This window comes from Megalops cyprinoides, chromosome 6 (genome assembly GCF_013368585.1).
Source record: "Megalops cyprinoides isolate fMegCyp1 chromosome 6, fMegCyp1.pri, whole genome shotgun sequence".
NCBI lineage: Eukaryota > Metazoa > Chordata > Actinopteri > Elopiformes > Megalopidae > Megalops > Megalops cyprinoides.
Genome location: NC_050588.1, coordinates 20,567,309 through 20,593,750, shown reverse-complemented (window position 1 = coordinate 20,593,750; position 26,442 = coordinate 20,567,309). Strand labels below are relative to the sequence as shown.

The 26,442-nt window shown below is 43.8% G+C and overlaps 2 protein-coding genes across 2 annotated transcripts; both read right to left on the bottom strand.

Annotated features, from left to right (window-relative positions):
* Positions 1-388: 388 nt before the first annotated feature.
* On the bottom strand, positions 389-15,869 carry LOC118779782 (G-protein coupled receptor 22-like). The gene is made up of 2 exons (XM_036532036.1): positions 15,507-15,869; positions 389-1,993 (listed from the first exon to the last, which is right to left on the bottom strand). Exon 2 carries the CDS (start codon positions 1,853-1,855, stop codon positions 392-394), a length of 1,464 nt encoding a protein of 487 aa, XP_036387929.1. The 5' UTR covers positions 1,856-1,993; positions 15,507-15,869; the 3' UTR covers positions 389-391.
* A 3,820-nt stretch (positions 15,870-19,689) lies between these two features.
* cidec (cell death inducing DFFA like effector c) lies at positions 19,690-24,419 on the bottom strand. Its single transcript, XM_036531968.1, has 6 exons — positions 24,284-24,419; positions 23,613-23,690; positions 23,269-23,422; positions 21,965-22,114; positions 21,029-21,219; positions 19,690-20,379 (listed from the first exon to the last, which is right to left on the bottom strand). Exons 2-6 carry the CDS (start codon positions 23,663-23,665, stop codon positions 20,199-20,201), a joined length of 729 nt encoding a protein of 242 aa, XP_036387861.1. The 5' UTR covers positions 23,666-23,690; positions 24,284-24,419; the 3' UTR covers positions 19,690-20,198.
* Between the last annotated feature and the right edge of the window lie 2,023 nt (positions 24,420-26,442).

Sequence of the window (26,442 nt, the reverse complement as noted above, 5' to 3'; positions counted from 1 at the left end):
ACACCTGCGCACCCCGATTTGTCTTTGTGAAAGCGTAAATGATGAGGTTAATTTTGCTTCACTAAGGCTCTCTCTGTATCACAAACACACACACGATATTAAATTACACATCACACACACACACACACACACACACACACACATTCGTGAAATAGGCTTGATTACACATTTCATGAGAAGTTGAACAAGATTAGGAAGGAAAAGAAAGGCAAAGAAAAAAATGAAAATAAGTTAATGACCATACACCAGAACTGTCAACACTGTCCATATTATGGACATTTCATCTCTCTGTCTCTTTCTCTCTCTATCTCACACACACACTCCCTCTCACTTCCCCTGCCCCTCTTCCTTCTTACTCCCCCCTTTTTCTCTCTCTCTCTGTCTCTGTGTCTCACTCTCGCACAGCCTCAGTGAGGCAGCGGTCCGTGCCGTCGCTCCCCTCCTGGCGGGGCTTGCGGCCCTTACGCGGCTCCACCCAGGAGTTGTGTATGACGGTGCCGCTGGGTGCGGGGTCCACCTGCAGCAGCGACACCACGCGCTTCTTCACCTTGCTGCGGAGCGCCCGCCGCAGCTTCTGCCGTGTGAAGGCGTAGAGCAGCGGGTGGAAGATGGTGGTCCCGTAGGCCATGGCCAGGAAGCAGAGCCGCAGCCGCACCAGCCAGTCGCTGGGGCCCAGGCCCAGGATCAGCACGTTCACCACGGAGATGGGCGCCCAGCAGCCCAGGAAGGTGGAGATGATGAGGAGGGACATCCTGAAGACGCGCCGCTGCCGCTCCCGCCGGTCCCGGTGCCGCCGCACTGCCCGCCGCAGCGCGATGATGGCCGACACAGACGCCTGCACCCCCACCGCCGACGGGACGGGGGTCGCCCCGCCGTCAGCGCTGATCAGGGGGGCGGAGGACAACGGCGGCGGCGAGGTGGCGGTCGGGGTGGGCGAGGGGCTGAGGGGAGGCTGTGAGAGATGCCTGGTCTGACCGGATGACTCCCCTCCCTCGCCTGCTCCCCCTCCCGGCACGCTCCTCTTGCGCCTCCTCCGGCGCCCCCTGCAGCCCTGGCCCTTGAAGCGCTGGCCCTTCTTCAGGTGCGAGCCGATGCGGATGTTGAGGGCCCGCAGGATTTTGGAGTAGGTGATCAGCATGACCACCGCGGCGGTGAAGAAGGTGGGCACCTGCAGGAGCAGGTGGTAGTATACGGCCAGCCCTGTGTGGTAGCCCTGGCCCCCCACACAGAGCAGCGTCCGGTTGCGCCACAGGGGCGCAGGGGACGGCTCGCCCAGGCCGCTCTCCGGCCCGGAGAAGAACTCCACCTCCAGGAAGGGGATGAAGAAGACGGCCAGCGACACGGCCCAGACAGCGGCAAGCAGCAGAGCGGCCCGCCGGGGGGTCAGCAGGCGGTTTGCCGGGCGCACAGAGATGTCGTAGCGGTCCACGCTGATGACCAGCACGTTGACGGCGGTGGCGATGCTGGTGAAGGTGACGCAGGCCTCGTGGAAGCAGCACAGCAGCGCCAGGTTGCGGTTCAGGGGCAGCAGGATGATGACCATGGTCAGAGGCAGGCACAGCACGCACACAATGATGTCCAGCACGTGCAGGTTGACCGTGACCATGTTGCTGACTGAGTCGACCAGGTTGGACTGGGCGCAATACAGCACCAGCACGGTCAGGTTGCTGCTGAAACCCAGCACCAGCTCCAGCATGAGGAAGCTGGTCAGTGACACCTGGAAGCTGATTGGGTAAGGCATGTACCACCCGGAATCGACGCCAGCCCCACCCGGGCCCTCCAGACCCCCTCCTGCCACAGCACCCCCTGCTCCATCGCTGGTTTCCAGGCGATGGCTGAAGCTGTCTGTCTCCATGGCCCCCTCTGCTCTTCCTCACACATAGCAACTGTTACAGCCACACCCCCCCATAGCCCGCTCACATCCTCCGAATCCTCTCCAGCCAGCAGGCTACAGGACCAGTGGGGTACGGTGACGAACAGCTGTGTGACGGTCCTGTAGATAAATAGGAAGAAAGACAGACAGTGGGAGACAGAGAGGATGGCAAAAAGAGAGAGACAGACAGAGGAAAAGAGATGGAGAAAGGAGAGAGGGAGAAGAAAGGGAAAGAGATTAAAGAGGAAGGAAGAGAGAAGAAGAGAAGGGTACAGAGAGGTAGAGATTGAGAGGGGACAGAGATAAAAGAGGGGTCCAGATGAGGAGAGAGGGAGAGAAAGAGAGAAAGAGGTTAGGTGACTGCTGACTTTCAGATGATTGTGTTTTCAAAAACATTGCCTGCATGTTACCAAGATAAGATTTGTCCTCTGCTCTTTCTGAAAAAATACATCTCAATAATGCTGTCTCCAGAATGCCCACAGAGACAGAGAACGCGATAATCATAGCTGGCCATGGGTAACACATATTTGGAGGGTATGTTTGCACGGTATAACTATATTCTAATTACAGTGATGGCAGGTGGTTGGAATTATAAGGTGTGAGGAAGAAAAGCCCGGGATCCCTGCATTAAGATCTACCTGTAAACATTGGGAAAGAAGTGGGAAAGATATGATGTTAATATATGTTTCTGCATGTGGAGCACATGTGGAGTAGGAGCTGTGAGCTGGTTACAGTGTTCACAGGTGGAGACAATTACTCCTATGGTTTCAGGGGGACAGCAGAGTAGTAGACACATAAACACAGCCTGGCTATCCTGTCATCGTCTTGCTCTCACCTGTAAGTACTGCTGCCCCTCTCCTCCACGCTAATGATGAAATCAAGGCTGACAAAACCTCAAGTCCAGCACCTCCTTCAGATTATTAGGATCTCTGCTTCCACAGTGAGATGTACCGGCTGATTTGTTCTGGATGAGAGCATCTGCTAAGCAAGCAGCTTTCAAGAGCATCAGTTGATGTGTTCTTTCTAGTTTCAGACAGCTTATTGAATCAGGGCACTTGTCTTTCTCCCTACAATATCACATCACTACTCCTTTGTACAAATATTGACTGAAACTGCAACTGTGAATGGATTCAAGTGTATTATCCTCACAAACAGGGTCAATTAATTACTGAATTGCTTCTACTTCAACAACCGTTTGCTTGGTGCTTTTTAGGGTATCAGTTATCATTGAGACCTCGCTGAGATAGTGACGACCAGCAGAGTGTGACAGTAGTATTTAAATTGTTCTCAGAGGATTGTGATAAAAACACAGGCACTCAATAGAAGGGCTTTCAGGTGTATAGATAAACGAGAGCTGGAGCTTTGCAGAACTCCTTATAGTGTTGCCCCCACCCATCGCCCAGTCCTTCTATTGAACAGTTTTCCTGCACTCTTTCTCTTCTGTTGGTTCATCTCTCCCTCTCTCAGGGTTTCTTCCTCTTCTCTCAGTCTCTTCTTTACTTCCCCTCAGAACCGTTCCCTCTTCTCACTCAAACAGAATTTTCTCATTCATCCCTTCCTCATTATCAGTAGCTCTTGATTAGGCTATTTGTAGTGAGGTTTTAATTGTAAGATGGAATTTTTCATCTTTTCCCTTTGATTCTCCATTATGAAAAGCTCATTTAGGAAATGGTGGCAGAAGCTAGGCCAGGAAGAAAACACTACAATATATTCATCTGAAGACTATATTGTATGATATGTCAATGATTGAAATATATCAATAATATCACAAAACAAAAATAAACCCTGGTCCCTCTTTTAGAAATATTTTCAGAATTTGTTGTCAGATAAAATCTGTAACATATAAAACAATCAGCAGCATTTATCTCTCTCCTTATGTATTTTAAATGACTAACACTGACATGTCGTTATCAGTATGTGTCATCCACACCATAACTATCATCACTAAAGCCACAGAAATGCTGAGGTCTGCTCTGGCTCCTTAATGCCAACGTGCTGCTTAACTTTCAGGTTGTGTCAGTCTCCATCGGTTACAATGGAAATATCAATGACATAATTATCAACAATGGAAGTGTTTGAATACGGGATGTTTAACATGTTTAGCATATCAAATTATGGATTTCTGATTGTAAACATATAAAGACTTAAAAGACAAAGTGCACTGTGGATCACTGTCTATTAGCTATTTGGTCCCTCTTTGTGTGGCCAACACATCACAATTGCAGAGCAAAAGTGCAGGTTGAGAACAGAATTGCAGTGAAAAGGGGAAAAAGAAGAACTGTGATATGCGAAGGTGCACAAATTCATCTGGAGCAACAAAACAACAAGATTAAACAAAGCTCCATAACCAGCGTTTGACTGAGACGTGGTAACAAGAGAAACACAATGACTACATCAGGCAAACAAGGTAACAACCGGCAATACTGCACAACAGACTGCTGATTAAAGCAGGTATTGCAGAATCAAAGAAGCACGCAGATACGTGCACAGAATCAGGCACTTAAATATTTAAATGATTTAAACAGGGCACTTTGCTGGTATAAAAAAAACATATCAGCCAAATCTTGCTGAACCTTAGATGCAGTGTGTATAAATCTGGAATGCCTGCCAACTACCCCTTAATCAATGTCAAAAATGGCAATCATAAATTCAAAGCTGACAGCTGCTTCTAGCTTCTACCGCAACACAGAGGTGATGAAGAGACGAGTGTGATGAGAATTCAGCTCATTGGTCCTTTGAGCGACTTTAATGTTCTCCAGATGATTAACTAAATTTAATTATCAGCAGGTCAGTTTGCTCGAGTGTGCAAACGCTGCACGAAAATGATGAGATCATTAACTCCTCACTGCGGCCTGCAGCGCTGTGTCTGGACATGGCTGACATATTTCAACCAGCGCGCAACAACAGATGCGGCCGACACACAACACACTGCACAGCCATAAAAACACAGCCGATACACGAATCACTACGCAGCCATTAAGACAAAACTGACACAGAAGTCACTGTGAGAATACAAAGACAATACAAAGCTGATGCACAAACTACCACACAAACCTGAGAATACAGCAGCTACACACACTGCTACAAAAGAAAAAAGTACCAATTAAAAAGAGATCAGTCTGCCATTCAGTGCGTCAGTCAGTTACATTGTCAGTCTCTCATGGGATTAGCCAGTCAATACTCCTTGATGTGAATTTTCAGTCCAAGTCTTCAGTCTTTCTAAATTGAACAGAAATCACTTCACTCTCTTAAAATATTTTTTCTCCCCTGATTGCCAAGTGCTCTGCCATACTACATCAAGACCCATATTTTAAAAACAGCGCAATTTCAGGCTGAGCCCTACAGAACGGGTTCAAAACTGGCTGGGTCATCTTCCAACAATGACCACGAGCCCACATCAGTGGAACAGGGGTGGTTAGGTCAGTCACGGTCACCTTGTCACTCCACTCTTTGCATTTGCCACTTTGTGCATTGTGGGATTTGTAGGATGGTCTTGTTAGGCAAGTGTGTGTATCCAAGGATTGCATGTCCCTCATCCCGTGTTCTTGAGTGGGTTCAGTGGTTGTTGTTGAGGTGGCAATGAGCTTAAATGTATAATGGGTGACGACTAAAAGTTGGGTTAAAAAGGGGGAACATTAAAAAATACAAATATCAAAAACAACAAAAAAACCATATGAGTGTAATAAATACATTTTTCACTTCTGAGGTTTTGTTTCTACCACTGAGCTGTACTTGTCACGCAAAACATTTTTTGTGAAAGATTGACCCTATTTCTCCAGTTGTTGTTGCCATAGCAACTGGTCTGCAGTTAGATGAATGTCTAGCCTCTTTGACACTATTCTGCTGTTGATAACATTTTCTCAAAAGTTCTACGCTAAAATACAGAATTAAAATAGATGAAATATGTACATTTCCAGTGCGCAATATACCAAGCATTATAGTGTTTTTTGGCTACAGATTCTAGAATATATTATAAAGTGCATTTATTGTAAATAATTGTATATGTTTTACAACATATGCTTACAATTGAAAGTGGTAATAAGTTATATTTTGTGTATGTTTTATATGTATTGCACATTCAAAATATGCATTCATTGTGTTTTATACGTTATTATAAATAAACATGCAGTAATTTTTATAAGTAAAGAGGATAAGAAAGAAAGGAGAGGGAGAGACAGAGTGAGAGGATGGAGGGAATGAGGGTAGGAAGAGACAGAGAAAGAGAGAGAGAGAGAGAGAGAGAGAGAGAGAAAGAGAGAGAGAGAGAGAGAGCAGGGGAAAACAGAGAGAGAGAGAGAGAGAGAGAGAGAGTCTTTGAGAACTGCAGTCTGATGCTCAGCTCATTACAGAGTGATTTGCATCTGGTACAGTTTGTGAGCAGAATACTTGATCAATTCACAACACTTCTCAAACAGGGAAAGACTTCTTTGAGGTCACCTTTACTTTTATTCCCAAAACTTTGTGTGATTATTCAAAGATAATAAAAAACCTAGACACTGATAAAGGAGTGTGAGACAGAGGGAGGTTGGGGGAAGCAGACAGAGGAGAACAGAGAGACTGGATAATTTTAAAAATGAGGTGCAATTGCTCAAAGCTGGTTAAAACTTGGACCTTTCTTCTCTGTATAGTGCTAACAGTGGTCTCTGTAATTGATGTGGTTTGACCGCCTGCTGCTGTCGCAATTGGGTTTGGAATCCATGGTGGAGCAAATGTGTGAGGAGGTTCTGGAGAGTTAGGGAGAGAGAGTGATTTTTGCATTTTCCCACAGGTAAACACACCCCACCCTCACGGACCCACCCACAGGGAACAGGGGATCGCAAAACAGTGTCTCTCTCTCTCTCTCTCCTGTTCATGCGCTCTGCCAGCACCCAGCCTGTGCTTCCCTGCAGACCCCTGTTTGTTTCCTGTTTTCTCTTTTACTTGTGGCCAATGTTTCCTGAGTTATCCAGAAACAGTCATCACAGAAACCCCCCACTTGTCTGAAAGGACCAACAGTGTCTTCAGCAGGGCTGTTTTCATATGGGGTGTTAAGGAGCCAGGGGCACCACAGTACATTTTCGAAAGTTCAGAGGAGATTATATTTTCAAGCTGACCTACCTGGCCTGAACACTTTCTGTGTCTGACTAAGAGCTCTGACATTTCTGAGAAAAAACGCAATTTCTTCTGGGCACAGCAAAAAAAAAAAAAAAAAAAACAGACAAAAATATATATATAACGCAAATACCAGGCTGTATGATCCTCTTTTTGTTTAATGTGCTAAAATGTATTGTGATTGTACCTTCAAATCATGCTTAAAGCCAGCCTATCTTGAAAGACCAAATTCTCCAAAATGTTGGGTGTCTCCTGCGAGTTCACTATTTGCCCCCCCCCCTCCCCCAATTGCACCTGATTTGGTCCCTTAAGCAATACAGCTTTAACAACACAGTTCTTTAGTGAGTATTGTGTAGCCACACACACACACACACACACACACACACACACATAACTGCTATGGTGACATTTGAACATTGAGCTGTTGAGTGCTGCTGACCCAACTTTGTTCAGGATGTGGGTTAAGACCTTGATATAGCTCTGTTTTCATTTGAGGCCAACAGCCCCAAGAGGAAAGACACACCACTACCTGCCTCAATGGGAAACTGAGGTGAATCCAACCTAACATTCAGCACCTAATTAACTGCCAGGTTGTTAGAGACAGGTCACTGTGGACTTCTGTGGCCTCTAGTGATGGATATGAGTCCCCTTTAATCACTTCCACCTACCACAGAGATTAATGAAGACACCCTGTTGTACCATTCATAACACCAATCATAAGCTGTAGCACAGGCACAAAAACACAGATGATCTATTTCCACTGACATGCCTTAGCTGCAAGTCACTTATAGCTAAGGTGACCTGGAGGCGTTTTTACTGACCTGTCTGAGCTGTAGGTCAGCTATACCCGAGGCAAGCACAAGCATTTCAACTGGAAACTGACCTGTACAAACAGTACTTTAGCCAGCCCAATATAACTGCAGGGTTAAGCCGGAGAGCCACATGGAAATAGGTTATCTTGTGTAGGTTATCTTATGTAACACACCATTGCCAAAATCACTGCAGCAGCAGTGTGGTGCAGTAGTACAGAGGGCGCCCATTCGATTCCTAGAAGGGGCTGGACCCCTGAGTAAGGTATCTAACTAGGATTAGGGTATGTAAGTTAATTAACTTTAATGTAATGCCACTGCTTGTCTGTGAGGGAGAGAAGTCCTCTTCAAGTATAATCAATAATTCATGCTAGAAAATAAACTATTTTACCACCAGATGCACATACAATCAGTATAATTCATACCAGTCTTTTGCTGAGGCCTCTCCAAAACAAGAACAGGAAAAGCAAGAAGCATCAGGATCTTTTCCTCGATCAATATCTTGTGAGAAACAGAACCAAGCAAAGAAAACTCAGTTATTTATAAACAAGTGTGATATATGGGCTAAATTTAGCCGTATGGCCTACCTTTATTATGGCACAGGAACAGCTACAGCATGCTGGTGGGGCCAGGTTGCAGTCAACAGTCAACACTCAATGGCACGCACAAACAACTGCCAAGGGGCATGCCTTCAGCAAGATGCATTTTTACCAGAATTTTTTCAGAGTAGACCTTTCCTCAAGGGCCCACTATGAAAATGCAGCACACTTGAAACACCTTGTAATAGGATTCCAGTTCTGTTCCAGGACCTTCGATGGCATGGCTGAGTGATCATTGTCTGAAGGCAACACAATTGGTTTTGACTGTTTGCCTAAATGGACCCATCTAAGCACTCAGAATGACCAAGTCAGTACATACTGAACCTGAACAGAACCTTTGTACACGTGGTACACAAAGAAAGAAACACCTCATGCATCAGTAAAAGAATAATTTTACAAAAAATGTCATTGTTAACCAACCATTTTGATTCAGAATATTCCTTTAAATAAGTACTGCTTCAGATATTGTATTTGTTTTACTTTTGCTATTACAAAGTTCATCTTTATCTGGGCTGTCTGTTAGTTATGCACGTTTTGGCAACCCGAAAGCATGTTGGATTTTATTGGACTAAAATTAAATAGAAACTGAACAATGAGAAAGACAGGATGAGGACAGGGAGGAAGACAGGGAAACAGCGAGATGGGGGGGGGAATCAAAGAGGAGAAAGGAAGAGAGAGGAAGTGAGAGACAGAGAGGGAAAGCAAGAGAGAAAGAGAAAGAAAGTAAGAGGAACAGAGGGACAGTGGGACAGAGGAGAGGTAGAGGCCTGTGAGGTAAGAGAGTCAATTAGGAGAGTGCAGATTCATGACTGTATCGGGTATTGGTGATGCCTGCACTGAGGCAGTCAATCAGAGCCTTAATTTCTCACTGAGTTCATTCAGAGGCATTAATAGCCTAAATGGCAGCAGCAGTAAAGGCAACCAGCCAGAGCTGGAGAGGAAAATAAAGCCACTCGCCTCCCCATCTAACCTTTTCTCTCACCCCCATTCACTTTCTATTTACGCCAAAAAACTGATTATCTTTCTACAATCCCTTATAAGTAAAACTCACTTCCAGAAAGAGCTTTTTTTATCTCTTAAAGCACAAAAAACACATCGCTGATTACAAATTACCTAAACAACTTTAATTCATCTCAAATGCTTATGAATGATGTACAGCAGCACAGAAGTATTTGTGTTTTCTCTTGTCTCACGCTAAACATACCAAGCTGCAGTCATATCACAACCTGCCTGAGCTTGGAGTCCAGCCTGTGAAATCCCTAGATGATACAGCTAGTATTTAAATATGTAGCATATGATATAACCACCTCCAGGTTTGTAGTTCATAATGATATGGAATTACTGTATAACCACTGCAGCAGTGCTTCTCTCTCACTCAGGTTCATATCTCCTCACACACCATGAGAATCACCGGCTACACAAAACACATCCCTCTCTCATGCCCTGTGTCTTTCGCCTACAGCATGTATCCCCCACTAGAAAGCTCTCCTCTGCAATTTTATTAAGAGGGAAACAACACAACTATATGTCGGGTGTCTTAAACCAATGCTTGTTATGTAATTTAAACACAGCAGTTGGACAGCACACGGACAGTATCTGTGACAGACAGTCCATTAACACCATGACTGTAAAAAAATGCATCCTCCATCAAATTAACCTTCAGTGGAGAGTCCATAGTGTCACTGCAGGTCTGATGCATTGGTTCTAAGTCTCTTATTATCACAAACCAAGCATGGTATTCTATATGTATAAAATACAGGCACACTATACAGTATGTTACAGGGTTCTAGATGCTACTACTTTTCACTCTAGGTCAGCTATTTCCCCCAACACATGCACACTTATACCTAACACTTGACCTTTTCCAGTCAAAGGAGCTAAAGATTGATCATTATCAGGGGCAATATCTAGGCTGTGTTTAAGAGACAGTACAGCCCTGGCTGCTGCTGAGATGAAGAGAGAGGAGGAGAGAGGAAAAATGGAGGAGAGAAACAGACCTATCTGCAGCAGATATTGGGCTGTCAGACACTTTCTCCTCCAGTGTGATTTAGGAAGTGGAAACATGGATGAATTTCCTGCTGTCAGGCTCAAAATGTAAGAGAAATTAAGGGAAGATATTTCCCTAAATTACAATCTGTCAGAGTTCATTTCAAATACCTATCTGACCCAGTAAAAAACACCAATCCTATCAGGAGAGAGGGAAAGGTTGATTAATCTCCCTTCCACATTTGTTAACAGTTCTCATAGTTTCAGGCATGGTGGGCAGACCTCTCATAGCAATCACAAGAACAACCTGTTATTACTGCTGTGTTCCAATCATACCATTAGCTGCAAAGGGGGAGAGAGATGCATGTAATTCAATTTGGGTAATTTATTACATTATTCTGCAAGTGCCTTCCTTATCTATTTGCTGTGGTGATGTGTTTTAACATTCAAAGTAAGCCTGTTTGAATCTGAGCTTGACACAGGAGGTGATGGAGATCAGGTTTAGTACAAAGGAATGAAATACATGGTAGCACTTACATTGCACAGAACTTCATCTCAGAGTAATTGTTACTTTGCTTTTTCTGTGTAGTGATTGGTAACTGCAACTTAACATTGAAATGTTACCACATTTTACCAGGTTATTACCCCCCACATGTTGAAGTGCATCCACGGGACTGCAGAGAGGATGAGATGGCAGTACTGTGGAAATATGGAAAATGAGGGAAAACAGGCAAGAAAGGAGAAGCAAGTCTAAACAAGAGACAGATACCGCAAGTTCAAGTTGCTGAGAGAGGAGGGAAAGCAAGAGGTAGCTATGGTAAAGATGGCAGACAGAAAGAAAGGAACAAGAAGAGGAATGGAGAATGGAGAGAGAGCCGGAAAACTGTCGGAGGAGAGATGGATGGTGGGTGTAAACAGGAGGGAGAAACATTCCCCTCCAGCGATTACAGTCTCCTGTACCCTTGTCCCTCCCACTCATCAATCACCATGCTCACTCTCTCTCTTCCACTCCCACTCTCTTTCTCCCTCTCCCACCCTCTCTCTCCATCTCTCCCTCTCTCAGTCTCCACAAATCTCTCTCCCTCTTTCTCTCTCACACTCTCCACAACTCTCTCTCTCTTTCACTCTCAAAACAACATTACAACACATTACAGTATTACATCACACTACAACACATGGCTACAACATAACACAAAATGACAATACAAACGCATCAAAAACATAACACAATATTAAAACAAAGCACAACAGTGCAAGATTCCAGCAGCAACCCATCATGCTGTAACAACCTAATATGACACATCCCAACAATTCACCACCACACTTCCACTAAGTCAACCCGATGATGCAGCAACCTCACCAGGGTAATGTGTTTGCACCACATCAATGATTCACTTGCAATGACAGTATTAGCTCCTCATCCACTCCTAAAAGAAACAAGAATGTGCCCAAGGCACACGCACACATACACATACATGCCTATTGTACGTACATACATACCTACATACATACATATAGACACACATACACATACACATACACACGTTTTCCATTATTTGCATTTCCTCTGAATTTGAATAACTTGCATCTTTCTTGAATCTCATTTCTAACTCCTCCTCCTGCGTGAGGGACCCCTGGAGGATGCAGATCCTCCTACGACTCATCCCTATTTCCAGCCTTCACTGTACTACAAATGTGGTCAAAATGTCACTTTCCTACAGCAGTTAAAACAAACAGACCACGCAGAGGCACGGGTGTGAGGCTAAGCACAGACAAGAGCTGATATTCACGGCAAGCGCAGTGGGAATAGTTTTGAAGAAGGGGGCTCACAGACATTTTCCATTGCACTGTGGATAATACAGTACCCTCCAAGTGCATGATGTAAGTTAGAGGGCTGTTATGAAATCGGAGAGCATGAGAGCAGCATACATTAAGATGTGGAAAAAGAACTCTTTACCTCCTCCAGAAAAAGGTATTATAGGAATCGCTGTCCCACATGCAGCGTCTGCAATGACACTACAACACACTACTAAACTGTAAACTTGTGCAACAATGAGGACAAAACAGCAATGTACCCCTGAGCCAGTCATTTTTTTGGTACGTCTTTGTCAGCCATTACTTGTAGGTTTAGTGTGGAGGTAGACAAATCAGTTGAGTTCTCACAAAATTGCAAACTTAATACAGGACCCGAATATCACGCAAGAGCTTTTATGAAAAATGTATATCAGCCATCCTGTTTTATGCCCCTTTATACACAAACATATAACAATGTGATAATAACATTGCCCCTGTTCCTGAAAGCTGTAGGCTCGCATGTGTGAGACCACTGACACTGTGTTATTTTAGGCTGTCAAAAGAGCCATAGAACAGAATGTGACTGCTGTGTTTGTATTGATTGCTGGAAATTCCATTCTGATCCATACAGTGCCTCTCCTAAGGGCAGGCGCACGTTTCATAGGAAACCGTGTGTGCCATTGATGATGAAGATATGCCAATCCTATGGTGGAAGAATGAGCCAAAATGCTTTTGTACTCTTGAACGTAGTTTATGGCCACACAGCAGCGTTCTGTTCGAGTAAGAAAGGGTGAGCTTTTTTTTTTTTTTTTACAAAAGGGCAGAATCACAGATTTCATTTCATACACAGAGAATTAGGCAACTGACTTTAATCAACTTGCAAGGAATTTGATGCTACTGCAGCTTCTTGATCAACTTTGAGTCATGGTTTTATTTTGATAATATCCTCTGAAGATTATCTTTCATGAAATTTGTGAAATACTTCTTGTATAAGATGAAAATGTGTAAGCTCAAAGGCTCTTGGATGTTTAATTCTTTGTTATTTCCTCGAGTAATTTAAAAAGGCATGGCTTAGAGTCTAGAACAAGAAATGGCTTTGAACTGTGATTACATCTCGTACATCGATGAATGAGGCGCATCTGTAGTTCGCGCTTTGTGTTGTCAAGTTGCAATGTAACTTCAATTATTCAGCAGAGTGTTTTTATAGAAACACCATCCATGCTGGAATAGCCAGTGGGCAAATTCACCACAGAAAAACCGGCCAGGATAAATTGGTAGCTGCTCCACTGAACGCTGAATTTACTTATCTACAGAAGGAGGCAATTAGAACACAATTAATCCCCCTCATGTCGCGCAAGCGGATACTGGCAGCAGAGAAGCGCCGGCGCGGGACGGTACAGTCGCCATTCGTTGGCGCGATGACGAATACCCGACTGTGTTAGTCAAGAGGCTACCTTCCACTTATTATCTGAGCTCTCCACATCAGACTCACTCACAGGATTCACTCTCTGTTTGAGGGCCAACTAAAAAGAGGAGAGCTTTTCATGACAGTCCCATTTTCAACGGTCTCGCTACCTCGCTCCTTGCTTTCTCCGGCACCACACTTCATCCTTCCATCTCGCCCCAAAATTGTTTGTCAGCAGCTTGTTTTTTTGTCTTAATCTAGCATCCTTCCACTCCCTCGTTCTTTTTCTCAGACTTTTTCTCCATTTCTCTGGCTCATTCGCTTTCTCATCCACGCATTCTCTCTCGGGTCTCTTTCTCTTCACAGCTGAAAGTCAACGCAGGAGGAGAGAGTGGGGGTACAAATGAGATCATCCTTTTTCGTTAAGTGGCAAGTGGAGTGGCAACAATGACAGCATTTTATACTAATTGTCCTATGAGTGTACGAAGTAGAACCACACTTCGGCTCAAGCTACCAAAAATCTGCTTTTGTCTTAAGTGAAAAGAAAATCTGTCATTGAATAGACAAGGTTTCGACCAAAATATGGGGTTTGTCGAGAAAATAAGTAACTAGCTTTTTTGCAATCTTAAAATCAGTGTGCATGTACTTCTCCTTATTTGCTCTTTGCAAAACAAAGTGAAAATATCCAGTTAGTCTGTAAATATACTTTTAAAAATATTTCCAATAAAATATTCTCACGTCTTAGCGTTACTCTCGGTGTTGCCAGTGGATTTGGACACGTCTCTTTACTATAGATTCCACTCAATGTCTTATGTGTATTTGCTAATGCAAGTGTTTGCAGTATTCAGTCTTTATAGTGTTAACATCTGTATTCCCATGTATTCCATCTGTATTTCGAAGCTACAACAGTTTCCCCACATACAGTACGTAGTGATGGGTCCTCATGTTTATTTATTCATAAAGCAAAAATAGCACTTGCGCTCCCGCTCTCTCTCTCTTTCTTCCTCTCTCTCTCTCTCTCTCACTCACACACACACACACACACACACCTGCGTCCTCACTGTTGGTCTTTGCGGAAGATGTTTTCGAAGTCTTGTTGTCTCGGGATACACAGCAGGGAGTCTCGGGGGAGAATGACAGACCAAGAGCGCAGCCTCTGAGCCGTTATCTGCAGCTCACAGCGCAAACAGTGTGTATCCGCAGACAACGCTGTACACAGCAATCTCCATAATTAGAATATCTCATCGTCGGCGCCTGTTCACCACAACATAATCATGTTATTGTGTTTCATAGGCTTCCAGAACCGGAGTATACTACCTCTAAATATTTATGTAATTGTCAATGAAAAGTGATTTCTGGAGAAACTTCAAAGAGACTAAATGACCACCACTTATAGCATGACAAAAGTTATTCAAATGTTACTCATAAATGGACAATATAGAAAATAACAGAAAAAAAAACAATTCGTGTTCTCCACCGGTGCTGTACAAACCAGAAGGGGTTCTACACGTTTTTGCAGGTTGTTCAAACAAAACAATGCGGTCAACACAACATTACTACCAATCACCATTTCACAGGATAGGCCTGAAACCGAGTAGCCGACTAGGGACTGAATCGCTCGCATTAACGGATGACCACAATTTTTGGACGACGGACGAATATTGCCTTGAATGGAATGACCAACAATTATGGTTATCCACTTTGTTCACTCTCCCGCGCTAAACGATGGTGTTCATTCTGATATTGTACTTAGAGACTGACCATTTGAAGGCATTGAGCAACAAAACAAATACACAAAGACAGCACAAAGCGACTATTCAACAGAAAAACACAACGTTTTTTCCAAATAAACAATGATAATCACCAGCATGTATGTATATTTCATGCATTTTTTTAAAACGGTGTTTTATAATGCAAAGCTAATTTTGTGACGGATGTGTGGAACTTACCTCCTCGCGCTGCTTGTGGAAGGGAATCCCCGCTACATTCTACTGCAGGTGTCCGCTTGTCCTTCCTCCCGTGCCGGATTTGCGCTATAGTAAATTTCAGGACAGCCGTCTGATAGCGAGAGCCGTGACCAGAATAAACTCGCGCGCTCTCATCAGTTCGTTGGATCGTAAGGAGCGAAGAACTAAACACCTGTGTTCTGAAATTTACTTCATGCACAGGTTACATTTCCTTTGCAATTGTGCAGCGGTCCCGCTGTACCACTTGTCAAACACAGTACGGAGCAGAGTGAGGCAAGCCACACTCATCATTCATATAAGATGATAACACATGCACTGCAGCGGGTACGCTACCCGGCGAAGGGAAAAAAGGCGCTCCTTTCCTCGTCCAATACGGGAACCGTCTGCAGGCAGCGAAGGAGGGGGTGTCGCACGAGGGGGAATTGAGTGCTTGAGTGGGAGGGAGATGAAAGGAAGTGGGGAGCGATGCAAGGACGAGCGAGACACCTCAAGGGTGAACGTGTATCAGCGGGTTTCCCGTAAACTCTTCCTCTTCATTCACTCTGTGCAAGGTCTTTTAGTGAATCGATATCACAGATCTGAGACGAAAACAATGCATGATATAATTGGGGCTTTTTAGAAAAAGAGACATCATTAAAAAGTGACACCCTGTCATCATCTCAAATGATGTAGCCAGAACTATCTAAGTTTCTAGTACCTCTGGATCAGCCTTTGACAGTCCTGGTGTGCGGCGATGCATTCACCTTCATAAATGCATGCCTAAGCGCGCGACCCACAGGGGATGGAGATAGCAGCTCGAGTCGTAACTCACATTTATCACACACGTTCTAACCTCCCCCCAAACCATACGCACACAATTCGCGAGAGACACAGAGGAACAGTCTTCATCTCAGTAAGACACGGGAAACCTTCTATGCATTATTTTAGTGTAATAAACGCAATGTTTCAGCGCGCCATTCTCCTCTTTTCAGACTCCTCCCATCTCCTCATTTCCATTGCTGCAGCAACTGAACATGTTGAATAGGCTCTCTGGGGTGTCACGGGGGTGCAAAGAATGTATGATAATATTCCTGAAAAACCCATTACAGCTGCAAAAGTATGTTTAATTGAGAAATTGAACAGTAACAGAAAGAGAGATGAGATTAAGGAAAGTAAATGTTCAGCTCTCAAAAAAGAATGAGAGACAGGGCTTGTTATCTGAAAACCTGCCAGAATGACCTTGGCACATACACAAGCCTCCATACACACAACCATGCATAGAAATGCATACAAACACACACCATGCATACACAAGCACAAACACACACATACACAAACATACACCATGCACACACAAGAACAGATAGACAGGATCACCAGCTCATATACACACACAGCCCTGAAACTGCATCTTGCCACAGGTGAGGCAAGAGGGACAGCCGGCAGTATGCAGCTATTCCCTGCAGGTTCCCAAGAGCTGGTCCACCCACCAGCACACACGTCAAATTGCTCCACCTGCAACACCTGTGCACCTGGCTGAACATCAAGGCAGTGCGTCTAACGCTGGCGTCACGGTGTGAGAGCTTCCCGCAGCCTTTTGGAGCTTGTTTGCCGCCAGATGGAAAGCTGCCTCGGATGCAGCCACACTTGGGAAGAAAAAAGGCGCAGAGCCCTGGTGGCAGTCACAGCAGAGACCACCCCAGGGCCATGCGAAACACTACACAGCTGTCCTTTGATTGTAATTGCTGAAGGCAGCGGAGTTTCACCAGTTTTGGGGGACCCATACCAAAGCACCATGGGAAGGCAGGGAGCAGCACAAGCTCCTGCAGACATGAGGGAGGACATGACCACGATGTGTGATGGCGTACCAGGAGGCATCATCTGCAGATAGGACAGCACACCTATCACTAAAAGCAGATGACATCACTCAGCAATGGCTTAGCTAACCTTCCTTACCAGGCTTACGTCAAGTCTGACTGCAATATAGATATGTAGTGCCGGCAACAGTGCGCCAGTGAACTGAACTTGTGACTAGGACTTATGCTTGTTTGAACTCCAAGTTGAATGCTGCTATTGCACTCATGAGCAAGGCATGGTACAGAGCTGTAGCTGACACCATTGAGGGGAATAGTCTTATTCAAGCAAGCTACTGGGAAACCTCTAAGATAAATTTCTCTAAATAAAAGTGTCCACACCTGAAGCAAAGACTTGCCTCCTTACAAATTAAAAAGGCTCTGAGAGTATTGTGGGTTGTACATGTGAACCTTTGATGATCTTTTGAGAGAAACAGCCAATAAATCAATGAACAATTTGTTTTTTAAAAAAGCCTATACGGGGGGTGTTTTATGCTACGCTGATACTTATGTCCTTCAGTGCATGCCACTATGTTTGTGTGAGAGAAGGCAGTAGCCTGTGAGGTGGAGGAAGTTAATCCTGGGAGTGCTGTGCACCCTTCAGTGGCTTTCCACATTAAAGCACAGACTCTGTTATCCACCCCTAGTCATCTGTGAAGAATCCTCATCACCTGCCTGCTACCTGCCTTCTCCCCCTCTGGCACACTCAGGTCTGATTATGCTGAGGTAAGGGGGAGGAAGCGTGTACACAATCAGCTTTATATGTAATAGGAACTAACATCTTGTAACCACAGGGTATACTGACTCCAGGAAGTGTTGAGCTTGCTGTGTCAACCACACAACACACACACACACACACACACACACACACACACACACACACACACAAACTTTCAATGGTATGTGTGTGTGTATGTATTTCACTCCCCTATCTGAGCCAGGAGTTCTGAAACTGTGATTTATTGTCAGACATGCACTTGAGTAATCTCAGTGGGGATAAGGCCACGACCGTAACAAGGACAGGCCGGGGTCCAATGCATCCAGGGTTCAATATCTACAGACAGTCATGGACCAGCCCAAACAGAAGCTTGCTGTTAAGATGATGTGCCTGTAATTAAACGTGGCCGTTTTTAAACATTTTATACATTTAAACATTTAAATGCTAAAAACAGGCCTTGTATTCTGCAGTCTAAAGATAGTATTACTTTGGTAGGTTTAAAAAAGGTGGGGGAATAACACCAGAGCACTAGTTACAAACTCCCACTCTACCCTGCTAGATGGGTCTCTTCGCACCCTCTTCACATCATAACCCTGCAGCTGTGTGGGGAGAGGAGTACAGGAAGAAATATTACATCTGAGCCAGTGCTAAACCAGAGGCATTTCCAGCACCAGTGACCCTGTGCCATCACCCCCAGCCAGAAGTGACCCACAAGTGAATCGTTCGAAACACCCACAGCCATTACAGTCTGTGGCTTGTGGGTCTTGACTGAGCCCAAATTCAAAGAAATAACATTCCCTCACTTGGACACAGTTCCCCCTGTGTGCTTTTCTTTCAAAGTAAGCAAATGAAGGTGACATCTGTTTTCTGAAAAGAAAACCTATTTTGACTGAGGGGGAATTTTGACAGAGGGGAGAGTGAAACACTGGGTTATGACTCAACTGTACTCACTTCTATTAGTAAAACTTCTGGCTATGAAGGACAGGGCAATTTTTGTGTGAAGAAATTGCACTTGTTGCATAATGATTGCGTAATCCCGAGGTAAAATTGAGCATGAGGTAAAAGCATGAAGTCAAAATGACAACGGATGCGTTTTGTCCTGGCTCCTGACTGGCTCTCACTTGTATAGTCCCCACCATAACTGACCCAATTTCCCCATCTCTCCTCTCCATGTGAAAGAACAAAGAAGGTGTGGTTGTGGGGAGCTGCCTTGTACCATTATGACATCTCTGCTATAATAACAACTGCACAATGATGTTAAGAAATATGAGGAATATGTATATTCAGCTGCATCTCATTATGTCTATCCCTGCACAACCAAGGAACTAAACTCAATGGTTATTTTTAAGAAAGCACAGGACTTAGACTATATGAGTGAGAGCCAAAAGTGAAGTAGATTAAAGTCACACCTCAATGTTCCTGATGTTGAACAAAAAAAAAAAAAAAAAAAATCATTTTCCCTTGTTGGTACTGGCAGCACCCACAGGAGGGAAACTATCCAATGGCAGCTTTTTAATCCATTTAGACATCCTTACAACTCTTATTATACAACCTCCAATGACAAAATAAAATGATATAAAGCATGCATATTACATCTCATCATTTATTAGTGCTGAAAAACATTGAATGGGACAGCCAGTTGACACACAGAAACAAACAGCAATCTTTTGTGCCTAACAAACTCTGAACCAGTAAAAATGCAGCTAGTGTTGTGAGGTGAGGATGGCATTCAAAGGACAGAGGCAAGAGGAATGTGACATTCATTTAGATTGCAGTCTCTCCATCACCTCTCTGGCAGTGACACTTACATGTATATATACATATGCACACACACAGACATGTAACAGTACAGGGCAAAGTGACAGCAGCATTACCAGCGGAAAGAGAGGGCTGGGCAGACATGGAGTCTTCACTTGCCCCCAAAGAAATCCTACAGGAAAAGGACTGCATCCTACAATGGGCAGATGATACCATGACACCTGCCATGGCACAGAACTATGACATCATAATAGTGACATCATCCTCCTCCTCCCTTTGTCATGGCATTGCCCCTGGTTACACAGCCTTCATCCACCACTTCCAGGCAGCCAATCCCTTCCCATTGTTTCAGTTCTGAACCTGAGGTCACATCCCCGTCTTCCTCCATTGGATGGCCTGCATCTGCTTGGGCATGTCTTCAGGCACCTTGGCCATCATTTCCTCAGCCTTCTCCTCCTCGTCCAATAGCTGCTGTACATAACAAGAGGTGCCCAACAGGACATGGCCAGTGGCTTGCATGGTAAACAAAGTCCAACGCAGTGCCTCCCTGGGAGTACCAAAAGGGACAGAGAGAAATACAGTCATTCAGAGAGAGTGGGGAAAAAAGACTACTGAGAGATATTTCACCCCTGAACTCTTAGCTTCAATCTATCTCTCAAAATCTCTCCATGCCTACATTATACAGCTTGTTATTACCTCTACTGCCTGTGGGTGGGGCAGTTTCTGTGATTACCCATGTATGTTTGGCTGCCTGTCTGCAGACAGAGCAAATGAAAAATCATGAAGGGATTTGGTTGACAAGAGCCTGAATTACTGGCTTTGGGAAAAGGAAAAAACTATTACATTTTAGACCTGCTATAATGTAAAGTACATGAGCCATTTACCCATAGGCAATCTCATCTGACGTGAAAAAGATGGACCCTTTCATGTGAAACAAGCATTTAATCAAGTCATCTAGCAGAATCATTTGCCTTACCAGGGTGGCAGATTATGGGTGGTAGAGTATACTCAGACTGTTATCTACACAAAGCACTACTCTAGCTACAGTTCTGTTACTTCTGCATAGCTTTTAACTGTACAACCAGCAACTTTGAGCATACAAGGGGTCCACAGCAGGCATAGTTATTTAATTCAAAAAAAGCTGATTTTGACCAGTGATCTCTCCACAGCTTCTTAACCCTGCATAGTGCACTTACTTCAGTATCCTCTTGGCTCCATAGCAACGCAGGTTGTAAGAGACAGAGTATACGCCATACAGTGTAGCCTTCACATTCAGACAGCCAATAAATTCCTGGGGGTTGTTCTTGTACAGGTCAAAGGTCAGCCGTGCAACATCCTTCCTCCGCTTGGGCCATTGGTCATTAAGCTGTGCATGGCGAGGGCCGTCCTGAGAGAGGTAGAGAAATAAGGGATTGATAGAAGCAGGTTGAGCAGGTGCTGAGGAAAAAAACCCAACAATTTTTGAGGTGGAGATGACATTGGTAGACTTTAAATTACTTTGTTGGAGCGTAAGAGCAACATGCTCGACTTACAACTTTCTCAGCAACTGGTAAGAAATTTACTTGGCATGTTACATCTCCATGGCAAAAAAAGGATGAAAGGAAAGAGAAAAAGAAACAGAAATGAAAAATGGGGAGATGTAGTGGAGGAGGGATGCAAAACAACAGGAAACAAAAGGTGCATGGGTTACTTTTTAGCCTTGCACTTACAAAACATGACAGATGAAAGCTAGATTAGGGTTGCTCTTCTGAATGAACTCTAGTTATCCAGACTTCATTTAGCATACATCTGAGTGCAAGATAATGCATTTTAAATCATCAGGGATGACGGATGACAGAAAGGAGAAAATGGCATATGTTAATGTGTTGTCCCCAGCATGAGAGAATTTGAATAAACATGCTGTTTAATGGAATTAAGGTGCCGGAAAGTCATTACTGACATAATTGAGTGCATATGCAAATCACTGTCTGCAGACAGACAATATTAAAAGCGCGTGCAAATGTTGTGTCTGTTAAAGGAGTGCAGATATTCATCTTTATAACACAATACAAATTATGGGTAGATTCCATACAATGGATGGCTCTATATATTATACACCCACATACAGTATATGCACATATTATAGTATATACCTGCGAAGGTGTCCACTTCTGCCCCTTCTCTAGGACCATGAAGACAGTGTTGTCCTGCAGCGTTTGGAAGAATTCCTCTGTGTCCACCCCTGTCCCGTCCTCATCCAGAACCAGAGCACTCACGCAAGACACGTGCATTGCGTCCATCACCTGGAGGGACCACATCAATCTCAAATGTATTAACAGTCCATTCTTAGAACTGCCACAGACTGCACAGAAAAGCAATGCACAGCTTCATACAACCTGAACAATATATTTTAGAAAAAAACATTCAGTATCAATCAAAAGTTCGGACACACCTACTCACTTACCAGTAAGGTTTTTCTTTATTTTTAGCATTTTCCACATTTTAGAATAATAATAAACACATAAAATATGAAATAATACAAATGGAATTATGCAGTCATGGTAGACAAATCAAAACTCTCTTCTGTTTTAGATTCTTCAAAGCACCCAAAAATATTTAAAAAAAAAAAAACACACATTTTTTGGGGGGAAAGAATTTCATACACAGGCATCAGCTTCACTATGTACATTAATCTAAGGAGCAAATTCCAAGCATTTAAGCATAAGTCTTGTCTTTGAATGCATGTTTCCCATTATCTTAATTGGGTGTGTCTAAACTTTTGACTGGTACTGTACATAGAGTCAATGGCAAAGACAAATTTAAAAACAAAGATATAAAGCCACAGATGGCACTGTGCTAAATAAGGCACAAAGTAAACAAAGATGGATTATAGTGTTACAGCATATTATTTGTCAGTTGCTCTTGTTGGAAGAGCAGAAAACACACATTGATCTCCAATTCTAAGGTTACAGGATAACACTGTCAGCTAGTGTTATGTAACATGATGAAACTTTAGTGTAGACCGAAAGCACTGATGACAAGAGACAAATCTTAGCTGTTACTTCTCTCTACTCTGTTGAGCAGAAAAGGGGCCATCTCTAGTGGTGGATACCTTTCTGTCAGTGGGTCCAGTTCAACTGGTGCCTCTGTCTGTCAAACTATTAATAAAGCATTGCATTTTGGAGTCTGTTTATATCTGGAGACAATGACCTGTCTTCTTGGAATGGCTGAATGTCACTTCGTTTTATTTGTGTATCATGTTTGCATACATGTGTGAGCTGCACCAGTGTACTCTGTATGACAGTGTCAGTGGGTCAATGTGCAAGTGCAAATAAGTGCAGGACAGAACAGCCTGTGAACCAACTGATTGCTGATCAGTGCTCTGCAACTGAATCTCTCTGGTGATGGTATGTGCAACGTCACTGAGCGCTGATCAGAGATCAGTGCTCTTCCTTACCTTGTTCAGCAGATCCCGCAGCCCATCTGCCATGACGCCCTTCCTGACGCTGCGGTCTGCGTTGACGACCCGGAAGGGCTTGAGGCGTGGGGTCAGGCCTGTGAGAAGCTGCTGGGTCATGGAGGCGCTGGCTGTCACACTGGCCGTCACACACCTAAGGGGGGACAGACACACACCCACAACAGTCCCTCAGTGTGGCAAGAGTTGAAGGTTCATATAAGTATTTATATAAACACTTGTAAATAAGCACTAATGTGAAAGAATCCCAGCACAGGATCAAACTGGATGAATAACAATGAATAATAATCATCATGATCATCTTTGCCATGGAAACAGGCTCTTACTTGGAGAGGGACGTGGGAGACAGCAGACTGAGTGACCTCTTGGCGTATTCCATCTTCTCCGTGTGCAGCCAGCTAGAACTGAAGGGTTTTTAAACAGAGACCAAAGCCGTTTTTAACGGTGCAATTTCCATAATACGCGAGTACAGTATCAGGAAACAACAGCAGGGGGAGCCAATGTCACATTGCTCACAAAACACGTTCGGTTTCCTGTGCATTGTACCACTTTGTTGATCGCTAAGATAACGCTAAAATACGCAAAATTGTAAATAAGAGTTTGAGCGTTCAAGCTTCAAATAATTACCGAACACTCATAATATACCTTAAATCGTTCTAAAAAAACACAAAAACTAGAACGTTGCACCACTACTGTAACCTGATTGCTTCATTGTTGACACACTATAAAAACCTCGCATTGTAACACCGTTTAACGCGCATGTTAAACATAATACCATTTATAGTTTCACACGGGTTTTACATTTTGACATTTGACATTTTGATATTGTTCACTTGCACTTAAATACCATTTAATAGAAAACATTATTATGTATCATGTAAATAAGGTATCTCACACATTTCCCTGACAGAACATTTTGCCAAACAGAAAGCGCGTTCCTCCTCAAACAAACTTATGCAAAGAACTTTACAATATAAGTTAGAGGTCCTTTAATTACCTTGTCTTGGTTTCTCACTCCTGCCTTGTGTGGATATACAATCCCTGTTTCTGGCTGATCTTATTACAAACTTTCCTGAGTTGCCCCTCTCTTTAGTCACTCTCTCATTCACCTTTGTTCTACTCTGTTCTCCATGTGGAGTCAGCTTTATTAAGCAACTCTTTCTCTCTGCCCTCCCTCCGCTCTCTCCACCCTTGTCTTCGCTCTGTCTCGTGCACAAGCCTGTCGTAATCCCCCCCCCGCCATTTTTACAGCACCATTACTGTAACACTCTTGCCCCTTTTTCCAACTTCTAAGAAAAAGACAATTGAGCACTTCAAGAGAATGTACTGTGTTAATCTAGAATGCAATGCTAGATCTGAAAGGTTCATATAGGTCTGATGTTATAGGTGCCTTCAATAAAGTTCTCAGTTATTCCCTGTAAAAGTTTCTTGATTGAACAAAACATCAAAACATACAACATGCAGGACAGCTGATGAATAAATGTGTGGTACAGGGAATCATTCAGGGGATCAAATCAGGAATTTATTTTTTCAGCCCCAAATCCTGAAACACACAACTAATTCAGACCTGTAATTACACGCAACATTTGATGATTTGATGGTAGTAATTGGGAAGGGAAGACACGCCATCTGTAAAAGTTCCAGGCTGGCAAAGCTTACCCCATTCCTATACAACAGAGTTTTGCCCTTTTGGGGGTAATTAATTACAGCATGTGCCATGTCACAGTCACGCCAGAGTGATGTCAGAAATGACAGCACTGTCGGCATCATCACACTGTGTAATCACCAAGGGGCGTGCCTCGCCCTTTGACCGTCCAGCATTAGTCATTCCTACTTAACAGGTCCACGTGCACATACCACAGATGGATACAGGCATACAATTAAGATGCACAATATTACACACACATCACAAAAGGATCTGGAATTACCATACTCAGAGGATTAATCAAAACTGGTCCTTACAATCAGCCAGATGGAAGACAAGGATGAAATCCCATGTATAGTGACTCACAAGGACATCCATATAAAATGATCAACCCATTTAGATTGAGTCAAGCTTTTCTAATAGGACTGGCAACACTTACCAGAGGAAATAGTAGGGAGCCATTATTATTACATGCATTTCCCCTCCGTTATAACTTTTCTTTATGAACAGCGCTCATTGGTAATCGAGTACATATCGTATATAACGTGAGCTGTTTTTGCTGTTGCTCAGATCTGCTGCTTCTTCACTGAGGCTATCATTCACCCCATTCTTTACCCCATTCCCCTGTTCTTTCTTTCTTGCCCCATTTCAGTTCTGGTTATTGTGCCAGCCTGTAACTCACGGGACTCACTACTGCCCTTTGCACAAGAGGACTGTCTCTAGCACTGGGTCAGTTCTGAGTGCACACGCACATACGCGCGCGCACACACACACACACACACACACACGCACACACACGCACACACACGCACACACACGCACACACACACACACATGGCCCCAGGCCAAGTGCCAATCACAGCATAGAGCCTCCTGCAGTCTTCCTGTCTGGTGAAAGTGGCTGTCTATTTCTCAAGATATTGTGACATGCCAAAGAATTCCACATGCTGTCTGTGACCCTGCAGCATATCCACCCACAAGCAACCGATTGATAACTTTCAAACCCCCGAATGCAAATGGTGGTGCATTTGCGACCCTCCATTGATGCACAGACACAGGCAAACAAATAATCCACATTCTCCAAACAGGCAAACACAAAATCATGTGTGTCCACACATACATACATACACACACATACAGAGAGAGAGAGAGAGAGAGAGAGAGAGAGAGAGAGAGAGAGAGAGCTCTGATCCTTTTTGTGGTGACTGACATAGTAATAGTCACAGTAAATAAAGAGATTGCCTACTGAGCTGGGTGCAAATGAGTGTGATAAACTATTAAGTGTATCAACAGCTTCCTACTGCACTATGAATGCTGTCAGTCTGACACATAGACACATACGTACGTACGTACGTACACACACACACACACCATAACACAGCAACCAATACCAATAATGAACATGACAATCACCACAACCAGAAGCTGTCATTTCTAATTTCATTATCAAGTTTTCACATAGCAATTTCAGTGAATGAAAGTATCAAAGTATGAACCAATTTCTATCCAAA